This window comes from Lissotriton helveticus, chromosome 2_1 (genome assembly GCF_964261635.1).
Source record: "Lissotriton helveticus chromosome 2_1, aLisHel1.1, whole genome shotgun sequence".
Taxonomy (NCBI): Eukaryota; Metazoa; Chordata; class Amphibia; order Caudata; family Salamandridae; genus Lissotriton; species Lissotriton helveticus.
The window spans coordinates 1,059,241,229-1,059,264,671 of record NC_136059.1 but is presented as its reverse complement, the minus strand read 5'-3'; the positions used below and the strand labels follow the sequence as shown (position 1 = coordinate 1,059,264,671).

The 23,443-nt window shown below is 50.1% G+C and overlaps 1 protein-coding gene across 2 annotated transcripts in view; it reads left to right on the top strand.

Annotated features, from left to right (window-relative positions):
- VPS13A (vacuolar protein sorting 13 homolog A) overlaps positions 1 to 23,443 on the top strand; it is a 2,196,319-nt gene that overhangs the window by 840,070 nt on the left and 1,332,806 nt on the right. For both annotated transcript variants that reach the window (XM_078675860.1, XM_078675861.1), the window contains exon 35: positions 22,786 to 22,936. In XM_078675860.1, the coding sequence (XP_078531986.1) occupies positions 22,786 to 22,936 (151 nt within the window). The remainder of the gene's footprint in view (positions 1 to 22,785; positions 22,937 to 23,443) is intronic.

The following is a 23,443-nucleotide window of genomic DNA, read 5'->3' as shown; positions in this document are numbered from 1 at the left end:
TGGAGATTGAGCGGCGACAGTTGAGGCCATTTGACTTGCCTCCTGAGGTCTGTAATGTCATTCTGGCAACCAGGCGTCCCTCCACAAAGTCTGTATACGCCTGCAGGTGGAACAGATTTGTGGCATGGTGCACAGCAAAAGCTGTGGATCCACTCTCTGCCCCCCTTTCTGAGGTTCTCCTCTTCCTTCTTTCTCTTGACCAGCAGGGCTCTGCTCTGGGCACTATCAAGGGCTACCTTTCTGCCCTTTCCGCCTTCTTAAGGCTACCTGATCAGCCATCTTTGTTCAAGTCCCCAATTGTAAATAGGTTTTTGAAGGGCATCACACACAAGTTTCCTCCTGTTCCTTTCGTGATGCCCCAGAGGAAGAGAGGCTCCACCGTCTGGACCCAAAACGTGCAATCTCTTACTATCTGGATCGCACACGCCATTTCCGGGTGGATGACCAACTCTTCGTTGGTTACGTGGGCGCTAAGAAAGGACGGGCGGTGCACAAGCGGACCATCTCTCGGTTGATCATCTTGTGCATCCAGGCGTGTTACTCCTTGGCTAAGAAGGAACCCCCTGTTGGGCTGAGGGCCCATTCCACTCGGGCCACGGCGACTATGACTTCCCTGGGCTGAGGAGTGCCCTTGCAGGACATTTGTCAGGCAGCTACGTGGGCCTCGCTGCACACGTTTGCGAGACACTACTGCCTGGACAGCCAAGTCCGGAGGGATGGCTTCTTTGGCCGTTCCGTCCTCCAGGACTTTCTGGTGTGATTATTGGTTGTCAGACCCACCACCGGGGTTGGTATTGCTGGGGTATCTATTCTAAGGTAAGGAATCTATCACTAACGTGTCTCTTTCAGATGCACAAGTTACTACTTGTGTAACGATATATCTGTAAGAGACATTAGTTAGTGATAGAATCCTCACCGACCCACCCATCCTCCCCGTTCTGCGAACCGATATATAGGGTTAAGGTCATCCTCTTTCAGGGCCCTAGTTTCATGGCACCAGTGTTGGTTCTATCATGGCTCTGCGTATCTGGCACGGAAAAGCTGTGTATCAGGACTGACGTTAGCGCGCAAGGGCGGCGTCTAAGTACTCCGACGTCATTCCGGCGCTGCCGACGACGGACGCGGAGCTGCGGACGACGCCTGCCGACACGCAGGGTTATTGCTACGCAAAATTTTCCGGATCCAGTCTCACGCCTGGGGATATACTAAGGTAAGGAATCTATCACTAACTAATGTCTCTTACAGAAATATCGTTACACAAGTAGTAACTTGTGCGTTGTTACACCGAAACCCGGTCCTATCCGAATGCGCTCTAATGACACACGCAAGAGGCTCCAATACAAGAGCAAAAAGAAGGGGGGACAGGGGACATCCCTGTCCAGTCCCACGCTCTATTGGAAATTCTCCAGAGAGCACTCTACTGACCCGTACCCGGGCCATTGGCTTCTCGAATAAAAGAGTTCTCCATTGCCTACATTTGGGCCCAAAACCAAACCTTTCTAATGTGGACATGACATAAGGCCAGTGAGCAGTATAAAATGCTTTTTCAGCATTGAGGGAGAGTATTAAATGTGGGTCTGCCCTTTTGCTAGTTACCTCAAGCCAATTGTGTACTCTGTTGTGAGCCTGCCAGTAAGGACACGCGCCAATATCTTTGTCTCTATATTTAAAAGTGAGATGGGTCGATACGAGCTGCACTTCTGTGGCGGTCTATCTTTCTTGGGTATCACCACTATTGTGGCAGTGTGGTGGTCTTTGGTAAACTACCCACATCTCGCACCTCCAGGAATAAGTTAAACAGGTGGAGGCCCAATAAAGCAGCGTTTTGTTTGAAGAGTTCTGACGGCAGTCCGTTAGGACCTGGAGCATTCCCAGAATTCAGGTAACTGATAGTTGCCCCTACTTCCTCCAGAGTTATCTCGTCTTCCAACGCTCGAGCATCCTCTTCTCCTAGTCTGGGGACCTCTATCGCCTCTAAATAGCTTTCAATCTCTGACGGTCCCGCCAGGGGATGTTTGGCATAGAAAACCTTGTAATAATGAGCGAAGGCCTCAGCTATTTTCACGGGGTCACGTACCTCTGGCCATCATCGGTCTCTATCTGGGTTACCCATCTGCTGTCCAGTTCTTTCCTGCAGAGCCATGCTAGCAGCCTACCTGCCTTATCCCCCTCATCGTAGAGGCGCCAATGCATAGCCTGAATCGCCTGTTGCGCATCGTCCCTTGCCATAGCCAAGTATTCCTGGCATAGAGTCCTCATTCTCCGTAGCAATAAGGGATATTCGCTTGTGAGGGCCTGCTTTTCTATCTGAAGGAGCCTAGTTTCGGTCTCCGAAATATCTTTCCGTGCATGGCCTTTTTTACGCGCTATTATGTTCGGGGCCCTATCTCTTAGGACTGTCTTGTATGCCTTCCAGATAGTTATAGCCGACTCCACCGAGCCCACATTTTCTTGAAAATAGAGCCTCAAATCCACTCTAATTTCCTGAGCTACCTTCGGATCCTTAAGTTCCCAGGCATTAAGCCTCCAGTCATTATCCAAACGTTTCCCACCTCTTCCCACTCTTAGCCAGAGGGGCGAGTGGTCAGAGAGGCCTCTTGCTAAGTATTCTGCCTGTTGGATCGCCTTCACCTCTCCCGCCGGGGCCAGGATATAGTCTATTTTTTAAAAGGTTTTATGGGCTCCGGAGTAAAAGCAATACGCTCTGGTAACTGACAGACCTACGCCATAGGTCTGTCAGTGCTAGGGTGTCTGTGAACCTCTTGAGTGGCGTCTCGCTAGAACCTGCAAGTGGGACCGTAGTACGAACGCACTGAGGGTCCATTACGTCATTAAAGTCCCCTCCAACTAGGTGGGTACTGGAGCCTGCCTCCAAGAGGATACCTGCCAATTTATCCAGTGTCTGCTTTTGTAGTCTTGGAGGAGCATATACGATTATAAGAGTAATGTCCCTCCTATTCCATACGCCTTTCACTGCCACATATGTCCCATTTGGGTCCGTCCATGTGCGTTCATCTCTAAAGGGCCGGGATTTCTTTATTATAATGGCAACCCCCCTCGCCCCAGAAGAAAAGCCGGCATGCGCCAGTGTCTTGTAAGCGCTTCTACCCAAGAACTTACACTGCGTGCCTTTCAGATGCGTTCCTTGCAGAAAAATTATCTCTGGTTTCAACCTTTTAATGTACGCCGAGACTAGGCCCCCAACCCATTGACGTTCCAGGAGAGGACGGAGTGTCTGTCATCGCTCTGTACAGCCATGGTGTAATTTTGGAAGGTAAGTATCAGTGCTGTAAATGCCCCGTATCAGTCCCTGCAACAAATAAAAACCAAAGAACCCTACCCCAAAACTCTTCCCCTAACTCCCCTCACTTCCCCCACCCCACATCCTCACATGTCCTACACTTGACCCAACAATCCCCAACCTAACTAGCATAGGTGTCCTTTAGGTGTCTGACACTCCCACCCTTCCCCTCCCCTCCAATAACAACCAAAACTATAAAGGATATGTCTTTAGGTCCCAGAAGATGGGTAACACAGTCGCTTCCTTGCCTCAGCCACGCCTGGTCGGGGCGACCCCGGTGCGCTTACTGAATTGCAGATTGGTTTTCCCTTCTCGCCCAAGATTTACATTTCTCCGCCACATTTGTGTCGCTGTATTTGAGGATCTGGCTCCACTTGCAGGCCCGCTGTCTCGGACCCTTCTGCCTCGTGTATGGCCTTGAGGAGAGGGTGGTCACCATCAGTATCCTCTGGGGAGTCCTGATCAGATTAGTCAGCATGCGTGCTGTCTCCATGGGTTGAGTCTCCAGTGGCAGCTCTGGCACCTTCCCCCCCGACCCCCCCCTCCCCGAATCCTCTTTTGGTGCTGTCCCCTTCTGTTTATTTGGTGTCCCTGGTTGCATTGACCCCAGGCGTCTCGGGTTTCTTGCCGTGAGACACCGTCGCGGTTTCACCCTCCATGGTGAAAGCTCTCATTTTGATTGCAAAGCTCCTGAGTGAGCTGCGGTACCGCTGGCCTTAGGTCCAAGTCTTGGGCGTTCCTCAATTCAGGCCCAGGCCTCATCTGGTGTTTTGAAGAACTGAGTCGAGTCCTGAAAGATCACCTTGAGCTTGGCTGGGAATAGAAGCATATATTGAATGCTTAAGGCCCGGAGTTTGGCTTTCACGGAGTCGAAGGACCTCCGCATCTTCTGTACCTCCCTGGAATAGTCAGGGAAGCCCATGACCCTGGCATGTGTCAACTTAAGTTCACCCATTTTCCGGACTTCCCTTAGGATTACATCTCGGTCCTTGTTAGAAACGGGATCTCCGGCTGGCCAAGGCTTGCGCCAGGGTCAGTCAGAGACCACCACTTCCACGTCAGGGCAAGGGAGTCACACACCAAGATAACCCCTGCTCACCCTCTATGTAACGTGACGCGAGCAGCCAGGCTAAACTTGGAGGCTATGTAGGTTAAGTGTTTGCGCGCGCACCCAGCAACAACTCCCAAGGCCCACCACAAAGGAAACTCCACACAAGGTTATATAAAAATAGCCTTTGTATTATACCAAAACACATTAGATAAGAACACACATTTTACAATGTGCCAACAGGCACGGGCAGAATTTACAGGGGATATGTACAAGACAGGGCCACATGGACCACTGTCAGGAATCATCACTTTTTAGGAATAGTAATTAGCACATATAACACTTTTAGAACCAAATAGAAAATGTAGCACAAATTAGCACACAACCAGTAATTACTGGTAAAGGGTAAGTACCTCCTACGCAACCCTAACCACCTTAGGAAAATATTGCCCAGGGAACCAAGACCTCACTAGCAACACCTGTACTAGGAAAAAAAAAACCCGCTAAGTATCACCAACATTTAGGGGTATAAGCATAGGAACATTACACATGATGTATTAACATTCAGCGGTGTAGAAAAGCAAGACACATGATACATCGCAACACATTCAGAGGTGCAAGGAAGGAAACACATGATGCATCTAAACACATTCAGAGGTGCAAGGAAGGAAACACATGATGCATCAAAACACATTCAGCGGTGTAAACACAAGCAATTGCGCAAAACTCACATGAGCCACAACCTGTGGCAGTCCCTAAACCCTCTGGCCTTGTTGGGGCTAGGACGCCCTGTGTCCCAATGTCAGGGGGGCCTAAACGTGGCAGCTGCCCACAAAGTGCTGGGCAGCTGTAGGATCTTTTCTGGGCTCTCTGAAAGAATACTGGGGCCCAAGAACCACCTGTGAGCCTCGCAGGCTCTACCCTCCAGAACGACTGTGCCCCTGAGCCTCCCTGGGGCTCTAAAGCAACAATGGGGCCCTGGAACCTCGGGGCTCCTAATTAACAATGCCCCCGTGGAGCCTTCGCGGCTCCAACACTGCAGAAATGCCCCCTGAGTCCTCTCGAGACTCGCAACACAACCAATGCCCGGTGAGCCTCTCTGGGCTCGTAACAGATATGGTGGGGGGAGCCTCTCGGGGCTCGGAAAGAACTCAAGCTGCCCCCGGGATCGGTGGAGCCTCTCAGGCTCTCTGCACCGTTGGTGGAGCGGCCCGCTATCAACCGGGGCCGCTCTGCTTTCAAAGGGGAGGCCCCAGCCCTCCCGCACTCACCGGCTCTCCTGCGGCAGCTGCTCTCACTTTCCAAGCAGCGCGGGGCCCCTCTTCATTCGGGGAGCCTCGGACACGGCCGGCTGCTACTCTCCTTGCTGCTCGGCTGCGGGGGCGGGACTTCCGGTTCGCCTCTCCCGGGCCGCGCAGCGATTGGCCGGCCGACCCAGCACTTCCGAGTCGTTGTAGGCAGCGCGGCGGCCCGGCGGGGGCTGCAAACACTCCTGGGCTGCGGCGGTGATCTCGGGGCAATGCCGGGTGGGCACCGGCTTTTGAATAATTAAATCAACCGGGGCAATGCCGGGTGGGCACCGGCTTCCAATTAAAATATCAAGCGAGGTGGGCACTCGCTCGGCCAAAAATCGGCAATTAAAGCGGGCAAATGCCGGGTGGGCACCGGCTGTGCACAAAAGCGCTCCCCAGCGCTAGGACCAAAAATAAAGCGCTCTCAAGCGCTAACGGTAAATAAAGCGCTTCCAGGCGCTCCAGGGAGCACAAGCACAGCGCTCCCAGGTGCCCTCAGCAGGGCAGAGTTCCAGCAAAGTCCTTAGGTAGGCAGGGGGGGCAAGGCTGGGCCCAGAGCCAGCTCACTGGGTCTCCAGGCAGGGAGACAACCCAAGTGGCGGTCCTCTGGCCCAGCAACAGCAGCAGCCCCCTCAGGCTGGATCCTGGAACAGACATTTTCTAAGGGGACACAGCCCCTTCTTATACTAGGAAATCCTTTGTTTCAGGGTGCAGGGTGGGGGAGAAACCAGTCGCAGCTGGTTTTGGAGCACCCTTGATGGCCCAACCACCCCTTTCATTCACTGGGGAGGCTAGGGTCGTTAGACGCACCACAGGGGGGCGGAGCCAGCATTGTGTGGGAAAAGCCCAGCCCCATCAGGAACCAGGTGTAGCCCTCCCACACATCACTCATGCTAATCTCTCCACTCACTCCTGGGCAGACCCATCCATACTTCCTGGAACCAGGCTTGCTAGCCAGCTCCAGCCAATCACGCTCCAACACCCTCACTGCACACACACATCAATGTCTTGAAGTGGCACTTCCCCACTAGACACATACGAGCCGCACATACCATTGCGCAGCATTCACTCTCACGAGTTCGCACATACCAAACTCGAGCCTGCACTCCCCACGCATCAGGAACTAACATGGACACAAACATTCCCCATGCATTCCTATGGGAGGGCAGGCCAGCCATACTACACGCACGCACTTTATCTGGGAAAAAGTGCGCCAAGCCAGAAATCATGAACACCAGGTCGCCATCAAAAAGTTCAGGGGTGAACCAGCCACAAAGGCCCGGGTCCAACAGTCCTGATAGTTAAAAAAAACGGGCAATCGAGGGACGGGGCGGAGCCCCGGGTGGAGGTCTCACAGCCGGCATCCTATGTGCCCTTTCAATGAGAAAGCAGGTGGAGAACTTAGCTCTTGGGAGGGCATCGCATAACCATGTTGTCAAGAAAGTGACGGGTCGGTGTTCTCCTGTCCTTCTGGTATACCAATAAAGCGGAGGTTGTTTCTCCATGTCCTGTTTTCCGTGTCATCGACCTTCCACAAGAGCTCCCGCACGGTAGCCTGTAGTTCCTGGATATCGCCCCTGGAGGTACGCGTTACATCTTCCACTTCGGATATGCGGGCCTCCGTTTGAGTGACGTGATCTGCAATATTGCGAACGTCCTGCCGGAGGAGGGTCACCTCCATACGTATCTCTGCCTTTTTGCCTTCAATGTCTTCCCTTGAGGCATGAATCGTGTGAAGGATAGCTGCGTTGTCAGGTGCGCTCGCGGTGTCTCCCTCTGGCTCTGTGAGCGCCAGGAGCACTTTAGTATATTTGTCCATTTTCCCCTGGCGGTGCGTCTTAGGTTACTTGTCCCTTGCCTTCTCTTGTCTGGGAGGAAGTACTTCAGCCATCAACCTTGCCTGGGGGTAGAAACGCCAATAGGAAAGGCACAAACTTGTGTTGCGGCTAGCATCGCAGGAGACTGCACTCCGAGGCAGGCACCACGTACCCCGATATGTCCAGCTTGCACAGAGCCCACCGTCCAGTGCCGTCCTGACGAGCCGCGCCCCCACAATGCTTTCTCGGCGCATGGATGTAACTGCCAGCGGGGACCTCCCATTTCATAACCCATGTTTATGGGTGCACAGAGCATAGCACTTGATGTAGCGATGTCGTTGTCCTCAGAAGGGGTCAATTCCTGCCAACGTGTGTAGCGTGGCAAGACAAACTCGGCGGAGTTCAGGCCAGTGTTCAGTATTTAGGGCCCTGGGTCTACCGGTCTCGTCTCCACATCGCGGGACATACTCATCTTGACGCGTGCATCCCTGGCCAGCCCCCCTCCCCTGCCTGTACCTTGGGCGCCTTGGAGGGGTGGGGGTGGAGGTGGGGTCCACCTCTGGAGAGCTTCTCACGGCAGGCCCGCACCGCTACTGCACCGCGGGGGGGGGAGGCAGCAGCTGTGACCCCAACGCGATCTCTGGGCTGCACTCACTTGATCCGGCCCGAGACCAGAGTGTGGGCAGCTCCGACGTCTAGGGAGCAGTCAGCCGCGGCCGCAGGTGCCAACAAGGTCTCGCCCCGCCCCTCTCACCATGGCAGGAACGAGAAAAGGAGGCCCCACTCTGCACGCAATCTGCGACACCTCTCCGCTCTCCCAGCCGAGGAGGGCAGCCGCGCCAGTCGTGTGCATCCAGCATGCTCCCCATAGCCTCCGGACTCCACACAATGCCAGATCCAGCCAGAAGGCAAGGTGTAAGCGGCCACTGCAGGTCTGCTCCGGGACGACTCACCTCCTCCGGATGGGCTCCCCACAGGGCAGCAAACTCCGCTGGAACCAGGCGGCCATCACGGCTGGGTCCAGTCTTCCCCTTGGCTGTGCTGGCCTCATCGCTCCACCTGTGGCGGCGTTTTATGGTGTTACTCCTGTGTGCCCGGGGTCGGTATGTAGTTAGCCAGCGAATTGTAGTCTTCAGTTGTGGCTAAAAGGCAGGATAAAGACCAGGATTTACAGTGGGCGGCCAGAGCTCCGGCAAACGCTGCTAGTCAACCATAGTGTTGGCCACGCCCCCTCTTCTTTTTATTTTATAATCAAAATTTCTGAGTTTGGCTTTCCTGAGTAAAAAATGAAGAGACTTTTTCAAGAAATTCTTTTTGTTAGGGTGTCCATTTTTTACGATGCAAACTTTTTGAGGCTTTGACTTGGTATAACCAGTGGAGATTTCCAGTATATATGATATTACCTTGCTTCTGAACTGGCAAGGTAAATATGCTTGCTTCCTCACTACTTCTTACAGCCTGATGATAAGCTTTAAGCATTCTGTTAAATTATGCTTTTGTTTTAAATACCACCTTAATCTCTTCAACAGGCCAAGCCCTGCACAATCTCCTATTTTTGATTTTGTGGGGAAGGTTGAGTTTTGCGTGATGAGGAAAATGGTCCCTGCCTTGAACACGAAGGGATTTAAATTAGTCTATTATTTTGACTTTGTCCACTGTGGCAATATGTAATCCAGTGCTGTAGTTCTATATGGCGAAAGGTGTATGGAAGCAGGATAATCACTTTCAAATCGACCATTTAAGGTTCGGAGGGCCAATGCGTGATGAAAGGAGATCAGTCTTGGACCTTGGTTATCTGATCTTTGTGCGGGGATTATTCACTGTGGAATAATCCAATATTAGTTATCTAAGGTGATCCCTCCCAAGGGATTGGCCCTAGAGAACACATTTAGATTAAAATCTCCAGTAACCACTAAGATGCTACTCCCATGAGCTTCTCTCAATCCACATCACTTTTCTGGAAATGTTTATACTATCTCCTTCTTGGATCTTGCTGATGGATGTGCATATACATTGCAGAATATCATGTGTTTTATAACCTGGCCTTCAATACGGAGAAATGTTATTTTGAGACATAGCATAAAGTTCACCGAAGCACCTATACATGTGATATTATAGTGAAGGTGATTTTTTATATAAATTGAGAGGCCCCCAGAGGAGTGACCCCATTTGTCTTTTTTCTGCTGGGATTGATATTTCTCTATATTTCACTTGGGAAAAGCTTCCAGAGCCCAAAGTCTCTTGTAAACAAAATATGTCATAGTCCTTTACAGAGGTCAAAATGGAAGAGTCTGAGTTAATTTACAGTTTCCCCCTGATGTTCTGTGAGCTAATTAGCAGTGTGCTTTGTTTGTTCCAGGTTTAGGAGCAGGGCTTTAGTGCCATAGGCAACTAGGATCATTACTGGTTACAGATAGGGAATTCACACACTCTTCTCTTTCTTCTCTTTTCTAAGCACAATTAGTAGTATTAACTCACTATTGTTATCATTCATTACAGTTCAGAACCTGCCACCTTGTATCAGTAAATTTAAGATAAAATTTAGCAAAAAAGAGGGCCATCCATCCCTGGTTGTGTATGCCTCAGCCCTTTCATGAAAATCATATGATTCTGGGTAATCATTAAATCTTCTTTGCCTAGAAATTAAATAATGCTATATGTGCACAATTTTATATTGTCTTTTAACCCTCCCCATAATTTACAGAGCTCTTTTGCTCTCCAGCTAGGTTTGTGGTATATAAATCCCAGTATTTACATACTTTTTCTTATGTCTGGATTTGAAATGTTTTCTTTCCCGCATACTAGACATTTTATGCCACTGCCACAAATCACCCAATACAAGAGGTTAAATTATTTCTTCCCTTCCCTTGGTACATGAAGATGGATTAAGAAGTTTAAAAGGTTGTCATGCAAAGACTAGGCTGATTTATTTCCCTGTCAGCCAAATAATCCCTTTTGCCTTAGCAATCTATGTAAAGAATATTATTTTGTTTCATCCTTATGATAGTTCAATCTGATAGAGACATGTCGCTGCAGATTCCTTAACTTAGAATATTTCCCCAGGCGTCAGACTGGATCTGGAAAATCTTTTTTCTCCAGCAATACCTCTGCACGCCACGAGGCCGCGTCGTCCGGCTCCGTCCTTAATTCCTCCACGGAAGTGACGTCAATGGAGCCATATAAGCCCCTCCCCGCGTGCTGACGTCAGTTTTCTTTTTTTCCGCGTCCTAATGCGGATCCGGGGAAGTAATACCTCCGACCTCTTTTTGTTACTTACAGGCCTTTTCGACACCTTTCGCGTCCAGGAACAGTGTGTTCGATGCCCCTTGCGGGCTTCACATCGTGCCGGTCCTGCTCGCAACAGAGGTCAGCGACGGACCCTCACAACTTCTGTATGTGGTGCTTGGTAGAGCACCATGACTCCTTGGAGTGTGCCGCTTGCCGCTAGCTGCGGCCGAAATCCCTGCCGGAACGCCGCATGCAGTTGCTGTCTGCGCCGATTTCCCGAACTGACCCCTTGCGGCGCAGGACTCCTTCTCCAGCGGAGTCGTCCACGCGGCACCAGTCCTCACAGGAGGACGTTCTTGTTCAGGTCAGGTCCCAGGACCGTCGCCGTGATTCGCCTATCTCAGGTAAGCATTTGCCCCCCCCCCCTCCCTTGCGCGCCTCCGGGCCCCAGAGGGGGGGGGGTAGGGACTCAGGTTGTGACACCGCCGGTGGGTTTACCCTCGGCTCCAACCGAGTGCCCTGACTCTGACACCGGAGTTGCAGCAACGTCGGGACACGGCCCGGAAGGGCATCCCGCGACGTCTAGCCCTTCCATAGCGCTGTCGCACAGCCTTCCGAGGCCCGTGCGTCATCGCCGGAGGTGGCTCTCTCCCGCAGGTTTCCACCTTAGGGAATGTTGAGTCACCGCCGGTCTGACTCCGAGCGGTTGACGCCTTTTTGGAGGTCTATTATAGCAAAAGAGTGACTATGGGTCTAAAGACAAAAGGAAAGAAAGAAATATGTGTCTATGTGTGCCTTGATAGCTCTATGTATAAGCCTCAAACATTGGGGTTTATAACCGGATATTGACACAGTGTGAAGAAATATCCATCAGTTACTTTTCTGTGCCGCCCTGTTCATCATCTGAACCACTTCACACAGTGGGAAGTCCATGTTATAACCACCTCAGATGATATTTATGTGAAGTGGTTAATCGCTCTAGTATTAGGACTCAAGTGGCCAGTGGCTGGTGTATGAATATAAATGTAACTGAAAGCAGTGCCTAAAGTGGTAAAGAAAAGTGCTCTTAGTTTAAAATTGGAGAATAAATGCAATAATCACTTTATTCTGGAGCCGTCTATTTCCAACACAATAAAAACAGGTGAGTGCAAATGGGTCAGTAGATTAAACAAATAGCTACTGACTTGATCTTTCCGAAAGACGGAAAGATGCTTGTTTCCGGTCCAGGGATGACATGGCTTGGCAGTTCGGGCTGGACTGTTCTCATGAGGCACAGGGTCAGACTGATTTGCATATGGCCATGTCTGAACTGGGGTAGCAGAGTGAGCTAAAGAATGGTGATGGATTAAACCCAGATCAGTTGACTGGGGGTGAGTGTTTGATTTGCTCAAACGCTCCGTCCATCATCCCTTTTTGTATCCATTTGTGAGCCTCTATTAAGTGGCAGGTTTAGCTTGCGTCCATCGCCTACTGATCACTTGCTCTCACCGCCTCGCGGGGCCATGGGGTCTAGTGGGACGTTCCTCAGGGCTGTTTGTAGGGCTGCAGACACTTTAAGGATGCACCCTCAGTCTCTAGTCCTTCGGAGCCTTTGCTGGATATTCTCCACCAGGGCGCGGAGAACATGGAGCCATTGATACCTTTTGCGGAGTCATTGTTTGACATCCTTCTCGGAATGTGGGCACGGCCCTCCTCCGGGACCCCGTGGATTGTGCTGTGGTACATCGCCATCGGCCGGCTCCCGCCTGTTTGACCCTCCATCCTGGAGCTGGTTGACTTGTGCTTCAGGCAGCTCTCTCTGTGACTCCTGTTCCTTTGCATCCTCCCACTCGGGAGTCACAGTGGTTGGAATCATATGAGCGCAATGTGTTTGCATCCGCCAGTTTCGACTCCGGTCCCTCAACACGTTGTGTGTATTTGCTCATGCTCAATTTGCCCTCTGGGACGCTGTTGAATGGCTCCTCCCCTCCTTGCCCGAGAACTCTCGTGCCGATGTGGCCCGCTAATCCGGGATGGCCATGATATGGCGCACTTTTCAATTAGTTCTGCCATGGACCCCACGAACTCTGTGGGTCATACTATGGCCAGGTCGGTTGGCATACGCCGCCACGCGTGGTTGCGTGCTGGCGTTTTCCCAGAGCATGCTCAGGAGCGGCTTGAAGATATACCATTTAATGGGGTCACTCTTTTTGACGCCCATGCTGATTCCGGCGGTCAGGCGCCTCCTGTATATGTATCTTCCTCGGACTTAATCTTAGTAGAGGATTTTTGGTTTCGTGACGGTGCCGTCCCTTTCTTTTCTGTTACCCGTGGTGGGGTGCAGATGTTCTGGGTTGACGGCTGCTCAGCCATGTGGTTTCCTTATTCTGGTACAGCTGGTTAAGCTTTGTTTACCTTTCTTTTGAGCCTCTGCCTACGAGCTTGTCTCGAGAGGGACCCTTCTTTGTAGGGTTGTGCCTTCCCCTACGTGGGGTATTTGTTGGCAATCGTACTGCTACTCTTCCTTGCCCAGGAACTTTTGACGCAAGCTGACTCTTCCTACTGTTGTAGGATGTCTCCCCTGGTGAGATCCATAGGATTGGTTTCTCTCCAAGGGTTCCAATTGGTTGTCTATGGTTGGTCCGTAATACATCCCTGCCTCCGTAGGGGGTTTTGTCGCCCTGGCATGTTCCTACAACCTTGCTGTTCACGTCTTGCCTGTCTATTGGTGGACACGCGTCCCTGAGGGGGCAGGTCTTCCCTGGCATGGTCTCCGGTTCCTTGCTTCTTGCGGGACATGGGGTCCGGTTGTCCCTTCCTGTCCTGTGCATATTCCTAGTTCTCAGGGAATGGCTCTGATCTATGCCTTTCTGCCTCTGGGTCTGTGCTCTACCCCTGATGTTTTCTGGGTGTGAGTTCTTACTCCCATTCTCGCACAGATGCTTCCTTAGGTAGCATTACTGTGTGTGTATTCTTCTCGACGTTCCCCATTTTGGTGGAAGTTGTCAGTCTTTGGCTGTGTAGGCTTTTGGCGCCAGGCTTCTGTCTGTGCCTTCTTTCTATCCTTTATGGGCAGTCTTATGGTCTATGTTGCCGCTGTCTCTCGGGAGACAAGGATTTTTCCCACTCGAGGACCTGTTATTTTTTCCGCATTCTTAACTGTTATGCAGCACACCGGTGTCGATGTCTCGGGTCCTCTGACCCGAGACATCGACACTTTGAATTGAGCTCACATTGGCCCTTATCATGGAGGCTACAATAATTGATGTATGATTTGACGGATTTCGAGACCAAATCACTTCCTCGTCTGCAGTACCGTGACTCAGACCTATCTTCCAAATTCCGGGCCCTGACGAATTTCACGTCTAGAACGAAACGCGTTGGCTGAGGTTTCATGTTTATACAAGTTTCTGATGAGCTGCAATAAAGAATACATTTTAAGGAAGAAATCGGCTGTGCTCTCTAATTGAACATTATTGAACCTTGGTAGTGCACCACTCCACCCAGTTTCAAAGTCTTCCAACTGTCCCCTGTTTCTTGTGGATTCCACCGTGGTGTGTGTTCAGGTGTATTGCTCTACCATTGTCATGTTCTTTTGGCCCTTGGAACTTCGGTTCTCACAGATTATAGGAACCAATGCTTGGATCCTTCTTGAAGTTCTTTCTGCATTGTTTCCTACATTGGCACAGACCTTTCTAGTTCTGTTTTCCTTTCGTCTGTGTCTGGGCGTGAGTGTTTTCAGACCATCCCTCGTCGGATTTGGTGTCTTTACCATCCCTTGCTCATACTCCTTAAGGTTGTCATGGTTCTGATGCCCGTTGTCCTGGCATTGCGGTTTCCACCGTTTTTCATCAGCAGTTAACGAATATGTTCTCCTGGAACTTGGTGGTTGTTTCGCAGCCCCTCCTCCTATGGGGTGTGGCTTTGGTATCTATTCTAAGTTAAGGAATCTGCAGCTAGATGGCTCTATCAGATGGGAGAGTTACTTACCTTCGGTAACGATTTATCTGGTAGAGACACAATCTAGCTGCAGATTCCTCAAAGCCCGCCCATCCTCCCAGCTCTGCGAAGGCCTTTTCATATGGTGTTTTTCCAACTAGCCCCGCTTTCTGGTGGCCTTGGTCTTCTGGGGGTGTGCTCTCGCACCTCACTCTGGGGTAGGGTGTGTTATGCGTGGGGCTATTCAGACCCCCCATCCTAGTGTTTGGTTGGTGGCGTGTTCTCGCACCTTCCTTTGGCACAGGGGGTGTGGTTCGGCTTTCGAGCCCTTTGGCTCTCCACTCCGTTCATGTTTTAAGGTGGTTTAGGTCTATACTTTTTACTACCGTCTCATGTTGTTCCACTTGTGCTCCTCACATGTGGAGTTATTCTGTTTTTCATTACCCCCCACCACCCACACGAATGCCTCCTTCTTTCTCTGGCAGTCGGTTGGGTTCTCTTTGGTACTACAGTCCTTAAATCTCTGGAGGGTGTGTGGAGTGGACTTTCTAGTAGTCGTTCACTTCTAGTCACTTGTCTCGCAACATGTTGCTTCAATATTGTGGTTCTTTATTTCACTTCTGTGGTGACAAGCTGTGCCTGACTTGTCATATCTTTCGTGCTGCAGTTGTTGCCCCTCGAGGTGGGGCACGGCTTGGCACTTTGTTGGGCCCTTGCTCGCAGCGTGTACTCTGAGCTCCTTTCAGTCCCTCCGGGTACTGGGTGCTTTTTCAACTATTTTATTCTTTTTTAACACACTGTTCCTATGTGTGAGAAGTTGGCCTGATATATGATGCTCACTAGTTCTAGTGATCACCTTGTATCAGTCCAAACAACCCTTATGGTGATTGGTTGTAAGTCAACCTTATAGACCAGCTATCCTAATGGTAGCATGGACAAAGCAGTCTTAGGCTAAACTCTTTTGGCATGTGAAGCCAGCTGTTTTACCACAATATAACCCCTTGAATACCAGATGAAAGGACACCACACAGGTTGTTATGAAAATAAACAATCTATTTATTAATAACAAACACCTCTGAACTCTTTATGAGATCAGAGGGCTAAGCACATGACAATCTCTTAGGAAAAATACGTAAGTTGCACAAAATTACAATGGGGCCCTAGGGGCACGGCAAACCATATACTAAGTAAATGGAATGTGAGAGTCGATAGAAGAAATGGAACTGTCCAGAGGCTGCAGGACCGCTGGGACTACGCTATCCTAACCTTAGGTAAGTAATAGGAGGCCCACGGGACGCGGGTGCAGAGTGTGAACTCACATGCGGGATGCGTAACAACGTCTATGGACAGTACAGTTCAACGAAAAGGTAAGTACAGACAATCCTGACTAGTTAGGACTAAAACGACTGTGGAACTGGACACTAGGAGAGTCAATCTACCCTTGAGCACCGAAATACTCTCGTTACCTCACCCACGGGCTGCGGGTGCATAGGTGCGAAGTCGTGTCGGGTTTCTGCGTTAAAGTCTATGGAGCCTGAAAGAAAAGATGCTGCAGGCGACCAGGAGGAAGATGTCCGGTGTGATCCAAGGGTGGATCAGAGATGCTGAAGACCTGAAAGCAGAGGGGACAATGTTCACAGTCACTAGCCAGTGACTGGAGTGGAACCAGGAAGGAACCAGATGTCGTCGTCGCGATCAAGTGAAGAGTGGACGCTTGACTCTGCAGCCACGTGGACCAGGAGGTGTCTTCGACGACCAGGATGGAGGCACGAGCTGTCCCAAACAGGCTCTCGCTGTCAGCGGTGTCGGATCCGGAATTGGAGTCAACAGGCCTTGGCAAAGGCAACCCACGCGGTGAGGGGAAAAGGCGTCTGGTGCGGACTAGGAGAGTCCGGGGTACTCCTCTTTTGGAAGGGAGCAAGGGCCAGTCTGGAGCAACCAGACCAGCAGTGAAGATTTCAAGGTTCGTCGTCTAGGAGGCCACTAACCAGCCAGCAAGTGACCAGACAATGCGTCTAGCCGCAAACAAGCAGAAGGGCCCCACGCAGAAGCTGGAGGGCTGATCTTCGGTGCCGGAGATGCTCGGGGCTGGGGCTTCTCAATCCCCAAAGCACTTGGTCGAGTTTACCTCAGCAGACATGCTGGAAGCGAAGTGCAATTTCTTTCAAGATGGCCGGTCCCACGTGTCTCATCGCACTCACGGATCTCAGCTGTGCTGCAGATGTGAGTTGAGGTCGTAGAGGTCTGGGAATCCGGGTCTCGTCGGGCTCTGAAGTCTGGATCCTCAAGGGAAGACAACAAAGTGAAGCCGCTGGACGCTTGATGGTGCCTGCAGTTGCAGGGTGGATACTCCTTGCCCACAAGGGAGATTTCTTCAGTCTTCTGTGGAGCAGAACGTCGAAGTCCAGAGTTTCTTCTTGTAGAGTAGTTCAGAATTAATCTAATTTGGAATGGGACCAGCTCCTACCTTTATCCTGCTAAAGGGGGCTGTACTGGTGACTAGGTCCCTCCCCTGGGTGGGACCAGGAAGGGGGGTGGTTACACCCCCTATCCTTTGTCCGGTTTTGCGCCAGAGCTGGGGCAGGGATGCCCCAGCAACTGGTTTGAACCGGTGGTTGCACAGGGCACCTTGTGTGCCCCAGGCATGTCTCATTCCTTTCAGGCCTATCCTACCCAATACACAAAATCCTGTCTGGGGTGGTGCTAGCACCTCCCAAGGCAGGAAACCCTTTGTCCAAGCCTTCCTCGCTGGAAGGACTCCCAGCAGCAGGAGGTCAGACTTGTGTCTGTGGTGGCAGCATCCATTTTGTGATGCCAAGGCTCGAGTTAACTTTAACCGGGGTTCACAGTTACATACATGTCGTGTCCCTCTAGAAGGGTGGAATGCTACCCCCGTCGCCAGAATTGGCGAGGGGGTAGTATTCCAATTCGTATGACACCTTACTCGACATGTTTTGATAATGTTATACCAGAGTTAGCATTTAACCGCGAGGTTGATAATGCACTTAAGAGTATATGGTATATGGTTATCATGGAATAGCTATTAGGACTTGGTTCCGCAAGTTGCAGACGGGCTCAGCTCATGCCAGAGCACCATCTCACATAATTCCAAGCCCTCTGCCTTCAGGATTGATAAGGCCTGCCATAGGAGTGACTGATAGGAATATATGTGTCCATTTTAGGGTTAGATGTAGGTATACTATATCTATAGCAAAGGGTGATTACACCACCTTGCCCCAGCTGTCTTGCAGCCAGTTGTGTCAGTTTTATGTGGCCAGCCAGGGGTGGCATAATACATGCTTCAGCCCCTGGTAGGCCCTGGGTACACCTATGCCCTGGATACCTAAGGTACACTGTACAGGGACTGATAAGGTGACCCAGTACCAATTGTTAAATGCACCCAAACTACATGGTTGTCAATTTAGAGAGAGAACAGCTAGGCTGTGGGTCTGATTAGCAGGCCCACAGCCAGGGAAAGTCGTAAACCAGTGAAGCAAAAAGCAAAAATCTGGGGTGACCATAGGATTGCAGACCCCACTCTCCTACATACCCCCCCCCCCCCCAAACTTAGGGACATTAAACTAACCTTGACCAGGTGAGTCTTCCTGTTCTAAGTGGAAATACCTGGAGAGACCATCTGCATTGCCATGGTCAGTCCCTGGTCTGTGCTCCACTGTAAAGTCCATCCCCTGTAGGGAAATGGACCACCTAAGAAGTTTGGGGTTTTCACCCTTCATCTGATTTAGCCATAAGAGGGGCTTATGGTCGGTCTGAATCTTGAAGTGAGTTCCAAACAAGTATGGCCTCAACTTCTTCAGGGCCCAAACCACAGCAAAGGCCTCCCTCTCAATAGCTGACCAACGTTTCTCTCTAGGGGTCAGCCTTCTGCTTATAAAAGCAATGGGCTGGTCATGACCATCAATATTCAGTTGAGATAGAACAGCTCCCACACCCAACTCAGATGCATCTGTTTGGACAATGAAGGTTTTGGAGTAGTCAGGACTCTTGAGAATAGGTGCAGTACACATGGCCTGCTTTAGGTCATCAAATGCCTTCTGACAGCTAACTGTCCACTGAACTTTCTTTGGCATTTTCTTGCTTGTCAAATCATTAAGTGGTGTCACAATGGACCCATAATTTTTGACAAACTTCCTATAGTAACCAGGCAGGCCCAAGAAAGCTCCGACCTGTGTCTGGGTGGTTTGAGGAGCCCAGTCCTTTATGGCCTGTATCTTGCTATCCAAGGGTTGAACCTGGCCTCCACCCACAAGGTGGCTCAGGTACACAACCTGACTCTGCCCTATCTGGCACTTGGTGGCCTTGATAGTGAGGCCTGCCTTTTGCAGGGCCTCCAAAACTTTCCTCAGGTGGATCAGGTGATCCTCCCAGGTGGGGCTAAATACAGCAATATCATCTAGATATGCTGCACAAAAGTCATCCAACCCAGTGAGAACTTGGTTCACTAACCTTTGAAAAGTGGCAGGTGCATTTTTCAAACCAAAGGGCATCACCACAAATTGGTAATGTCCTCCTGGGGTAGAAAATGCTGTTTTGACTTTGGCATCCTCAGCTAACCTGATCTGCCAATAACCAGCTGTTAGGTCAAATGTACTCAAGAAAGTTGCAGAAGCCAACTTGTCTATAAGTTCATCTGCCCTAGGTATTGGATGGGCATCTGTCTTAGTGACAGCATTGAGACCCCTGTAGTCTACACAAAACCTCATCTCTCTCTTACCATCCTGGATGTGAGGTTTTGGCACTAGAACTACAGGACTAGCCCAAGGGCTCTCTGAGGGTTCAATGACTCCCAATTCCAACATCTTTTGTACTTCTTTCTTTATGCAGTCCCTGACGTGGTCAGGTTGCCTGTAGATTTTACTCTTGACAGGCAGACTGCCACCAGTGTCCACCTCATGGGTGCACCAGTTTGTCTGACTGGGTGTCAGTGAGAACATTTGTCTAAAGGATTGAAGAACCTGTTTGCAATCCTTTTGCTGATGGTCAGAGAGGCTGTCAGAAAAGACCACACCATCTACTGATCCATCATCAGGGTGTTGAGTGAGCAGGTCTGGGAGAGGGTCACTCTCTTCCTCCTGTCCCTCATCTGTTGCCATGAGCAAGCCCATGTTTTGCCTGTAGACAAATGCCTTGAGCCTGTTTACATGAAACACCCTGTGAGGGCTCCTGGGAGTGCCCATGTCCACCAGGTAGGTGACCTCTCCCTTTTGCTCAATAATGGTATGGGGTCCAGACCATCTGTCTTGGAGAGCTGCTGGGGCCACTGGCTCCAGCACCCACACCTTCTGTCCTGCATGATACACAGTTAGGACAGCCTTTTGGTCATGCCAAGCTTTTTGAAGTTCTTGGCTGGCCTCAAGGTTTTTGGATGCCTTCTCCATGTACTCTGCCATCCTGGAGCGGAGACCAAGTACATAGTCCACTATGTCAAGTTTAGGCTTTTTGAGAGGTAACTCCCATCCTTCCTTTACAAGACATAGGGGTCCTCTTACAGGAAGCCCAAACAGAAGCTCAAAAGGGCTGTAGCCAACCCCCTTCTGTGGGACGTCTCTGTAAGCAAACAGGAGGCAGGGTAAAAGGATGTCCCATCTTCGCCTAAGCTTTTCAGGTAACCCTTTTATCATCCCTTTTAGGGTCTTGTTGAATCTCTCAACAAGCCCATTGCACTGTGGGTGATAGGTTGTGGTGAATTTGTAATTTACACCACGCTCCTTCCACATTGCAGTCAAGTATCCTGACATGAAGTTTGCACCTCTGTCAGAGACAACCTCCTTAGGAAACCCCACTCTGGAGAAAACTGCCAGTAGGGCCCTGGCCACAACAGGAGCTGTAGTGGTCCTAAGGGGAGTAGCTTCTGGGTACCTAGTGGCATGATCCACTACCACCAGTATAAATCTGTGCCCAGATGCTGTTGGGGGGGTCCATTGGTCCAACAATGTCTATCCCCACTCTTTCAAAGGGTACCCCCACCACAGGTAGTGGTATGAGGGGGGGCCTTTGTTGTGCCACCTGATTTGCCACTGCCTTGACAGGTGACACATGAGCGACAAAACTCTTTAGTGTCTTCAGACATATGAGGCCAGTGAAAGTGTGGGGCAAGCCTGTGCCAAGTCTTGTTCTGGCCTAAGTGACCTGCAAGGGGAATCTCATGGGCTAAGGTGAGAAGGAAACCTCTAAGAGACAAGGGATGACCAGCCTCCTGGTAGCACCAGGCTTGGGGTCTCTTGCCTCAGAGTATAGGAGTCCATCATCCCAATATACCTTGTGGGCACCTGTAGCATTCCCTGCAGCCTCAGCAGCAGCCTGCTGTCTGAGGGGTTTAAGGGAGGAACAGTCTAACTGTGCCTGTCTCAAATCTGCCCTGGAAGGTCCCCCTGTCCCAAGAAACTCAACCTGTTCAGGTTCAAGCTCTTCTAGGATAGTTCCTTCTGGGGTCTTTGGGTCAGCCTCCTGAGAGGGCTGATCCTCAACCTGAGGCAGGGGGAAGGCTCAGCCTTACCCCTTCTGCTCTTCCTCTTGGCTAGTGTCTGGTCCATTCTTCCAGGATCCAGCACTTGTTCAGCTGGGCATTTCTTGGCCTGTGACCTAGTCACAGCAAGGACATGTGAGGAGAGACCTAGCATTTCTACATGAGTCCTGTACTCCACATCTGACCACAGTGAGGATTCCAAATCATTGCCCAAAAGACAATCTACTGGGATGTCTGAACTAACTACAACCCTTTTGAGGCCAGTTAATCCTCCCCAGGAGAAATTAACAACTGCCATACTGTGATTGGTAGTGACATTGCTAGCATTGGTCACTAGGTAATCTGAACCTAGCATGATCTGGTCAGGGTCCACAAATGTTGGTGTCACAACAGCATTGTTAGTTATTCTGAGGAGCAAACGTTGTCTCCTATGAGCACCAGAATATAACAAGGACATTGTGTTCTAATTGTGTGACCTAGAGCTAATTGTGCAGACTACAGGGTGACAATGCCTACCAGGAATAAATGTGTGTGACACATTCTCGAATCAGGGGGAAGTATGTGCAAACCACTATTTGTAAAACATGCTAAGTTAAAGCAGAAACCTAAAATGGAAACTTAATGTTAGCCCTACCTGTATGTGTGTCTATCTGTCTGTCTCTATCCTACAGGTGATAGCCAGCAGGTAGTTCTAGTTGGAACCAACTTTCCCATAGACTAAGGGTTTTTTGTTTTGCCAATAATTTTGTCGCTGTTTGAGGAATCCTCACAGAATGTTCAAAACTAGTTTGCCACTCGCTTCAGCAGGTGTTTGGAAAGTTTTAGGGTGATTCGTAAAGCAGTGACTGAGAAACAGCGGGTACGGGGCCAAAACGATTTTTCTCAACGAATGTCTGTGGGGATTTGACATTTTTCGACATGGCTCGAACTGCTGAACAAAATAGCTCCAAATTTGGCAGAAAGGTAGATGTTGGTCTAGAAAGAGCCCATTCTGTAACTTGGTGTAAATCTGTCCAGTAGTTTCGGAGTTAATAAAAGAAAAAAATTAGAAATATCTTGGGGCATGGATCCTCCGTGGGTCCATATGGGGAGAAAAATAACCTCACACACCATACCCACGCTGCTCATAGCCAAAGGCCATGCGCAACATGGGGTTTGGCACAGGGTCTGGCAACAGGTCAGGTCCTGTGGCCAACCTCCGCCGCGCACGGCCAAAGACGATTCGCGGCGGTGGTTGTATTAAAATACAACATTTATGTATTACTTTACATTAAAAAAAATTGAAATTCAGTGAACAAATCAGAGGTTACAGGGGTGTTACAGTTAGGTTAGCCACAGAAAACCACAGGACTTCAGCAGTTATAGTTATATTTATAGGTATACTTACCTAAGGAAACAATAATTGATGTTGTTAAGTAACTTTAGGCCACAAATTTAAGTTTCTTAACATAAGTATAACTGTAAGTGCTGAAATTTTATGGTTTTGTGTGGGTGAAACGTAAACCTAGCAATAACGTGTGGGTAACCTTTGGTTTTTCTCCGGTGGGAATGATGTAATTTAATGTATTTAATAATATTTTATCTACTTCAAAACTTTCTCTGTTCTTCCTTATTGATTTTTCTGTTAACATGAACATAACAGAAACTCAACCTATAATTGACCTTTGATCTTTATTTGTCTAAATTATTCTCAGCTTATTCTGAGTCAAGAGGACCTGACAACTATCTTGAGGACTTTGAATGAGAATTTAGGAGACACAGATGATGCTACTCCTTCTTCTGCACAGGAGCAAAAGGATACAGGAGAGTCCAGTAATGATGCAAACAGTACTTCTCCATCTGCAGGTAAATTTTAATCTTACTGTGGGGCATTGCCGCGGTTGTATGATGGAGGCACGCAAGGCTCATCCACTCGTGCCTCTACCACACATTCCTTTACCACGCATGCCTTTACCATGCGGTTTTGTGGTAAAATCATGAATGGTAAAGGGGTATGCGTGGCTAAGGTCGCTACGCTCCTCCCCCAGCCCTAAACTACAAACTCCCTGCATGCCCCCCCCCCCCGGGCCTGAGGTCCAAATACCCCTACCCCCTCCCACCCTTGCGCTGTCCCTAAAACTACCCCAACTCCTTCCACTGCCCTCAAGCCTAAAACCATAACCCCTATTTTAAAAAACTACCCGACCCCCCAGCCCTAAAAACTACCCGCCATCCCCTAAGCCCCAATCACTGTCCCGACTATCCATTCCCATCCCTCTGCTCTAAGACCTTAAAACACTCACCCTTAGCTAACCCTACTCCGACTTGCTCCCACCCACTGACCCCCTCTCCCCATCCCTAAATACTACCCCA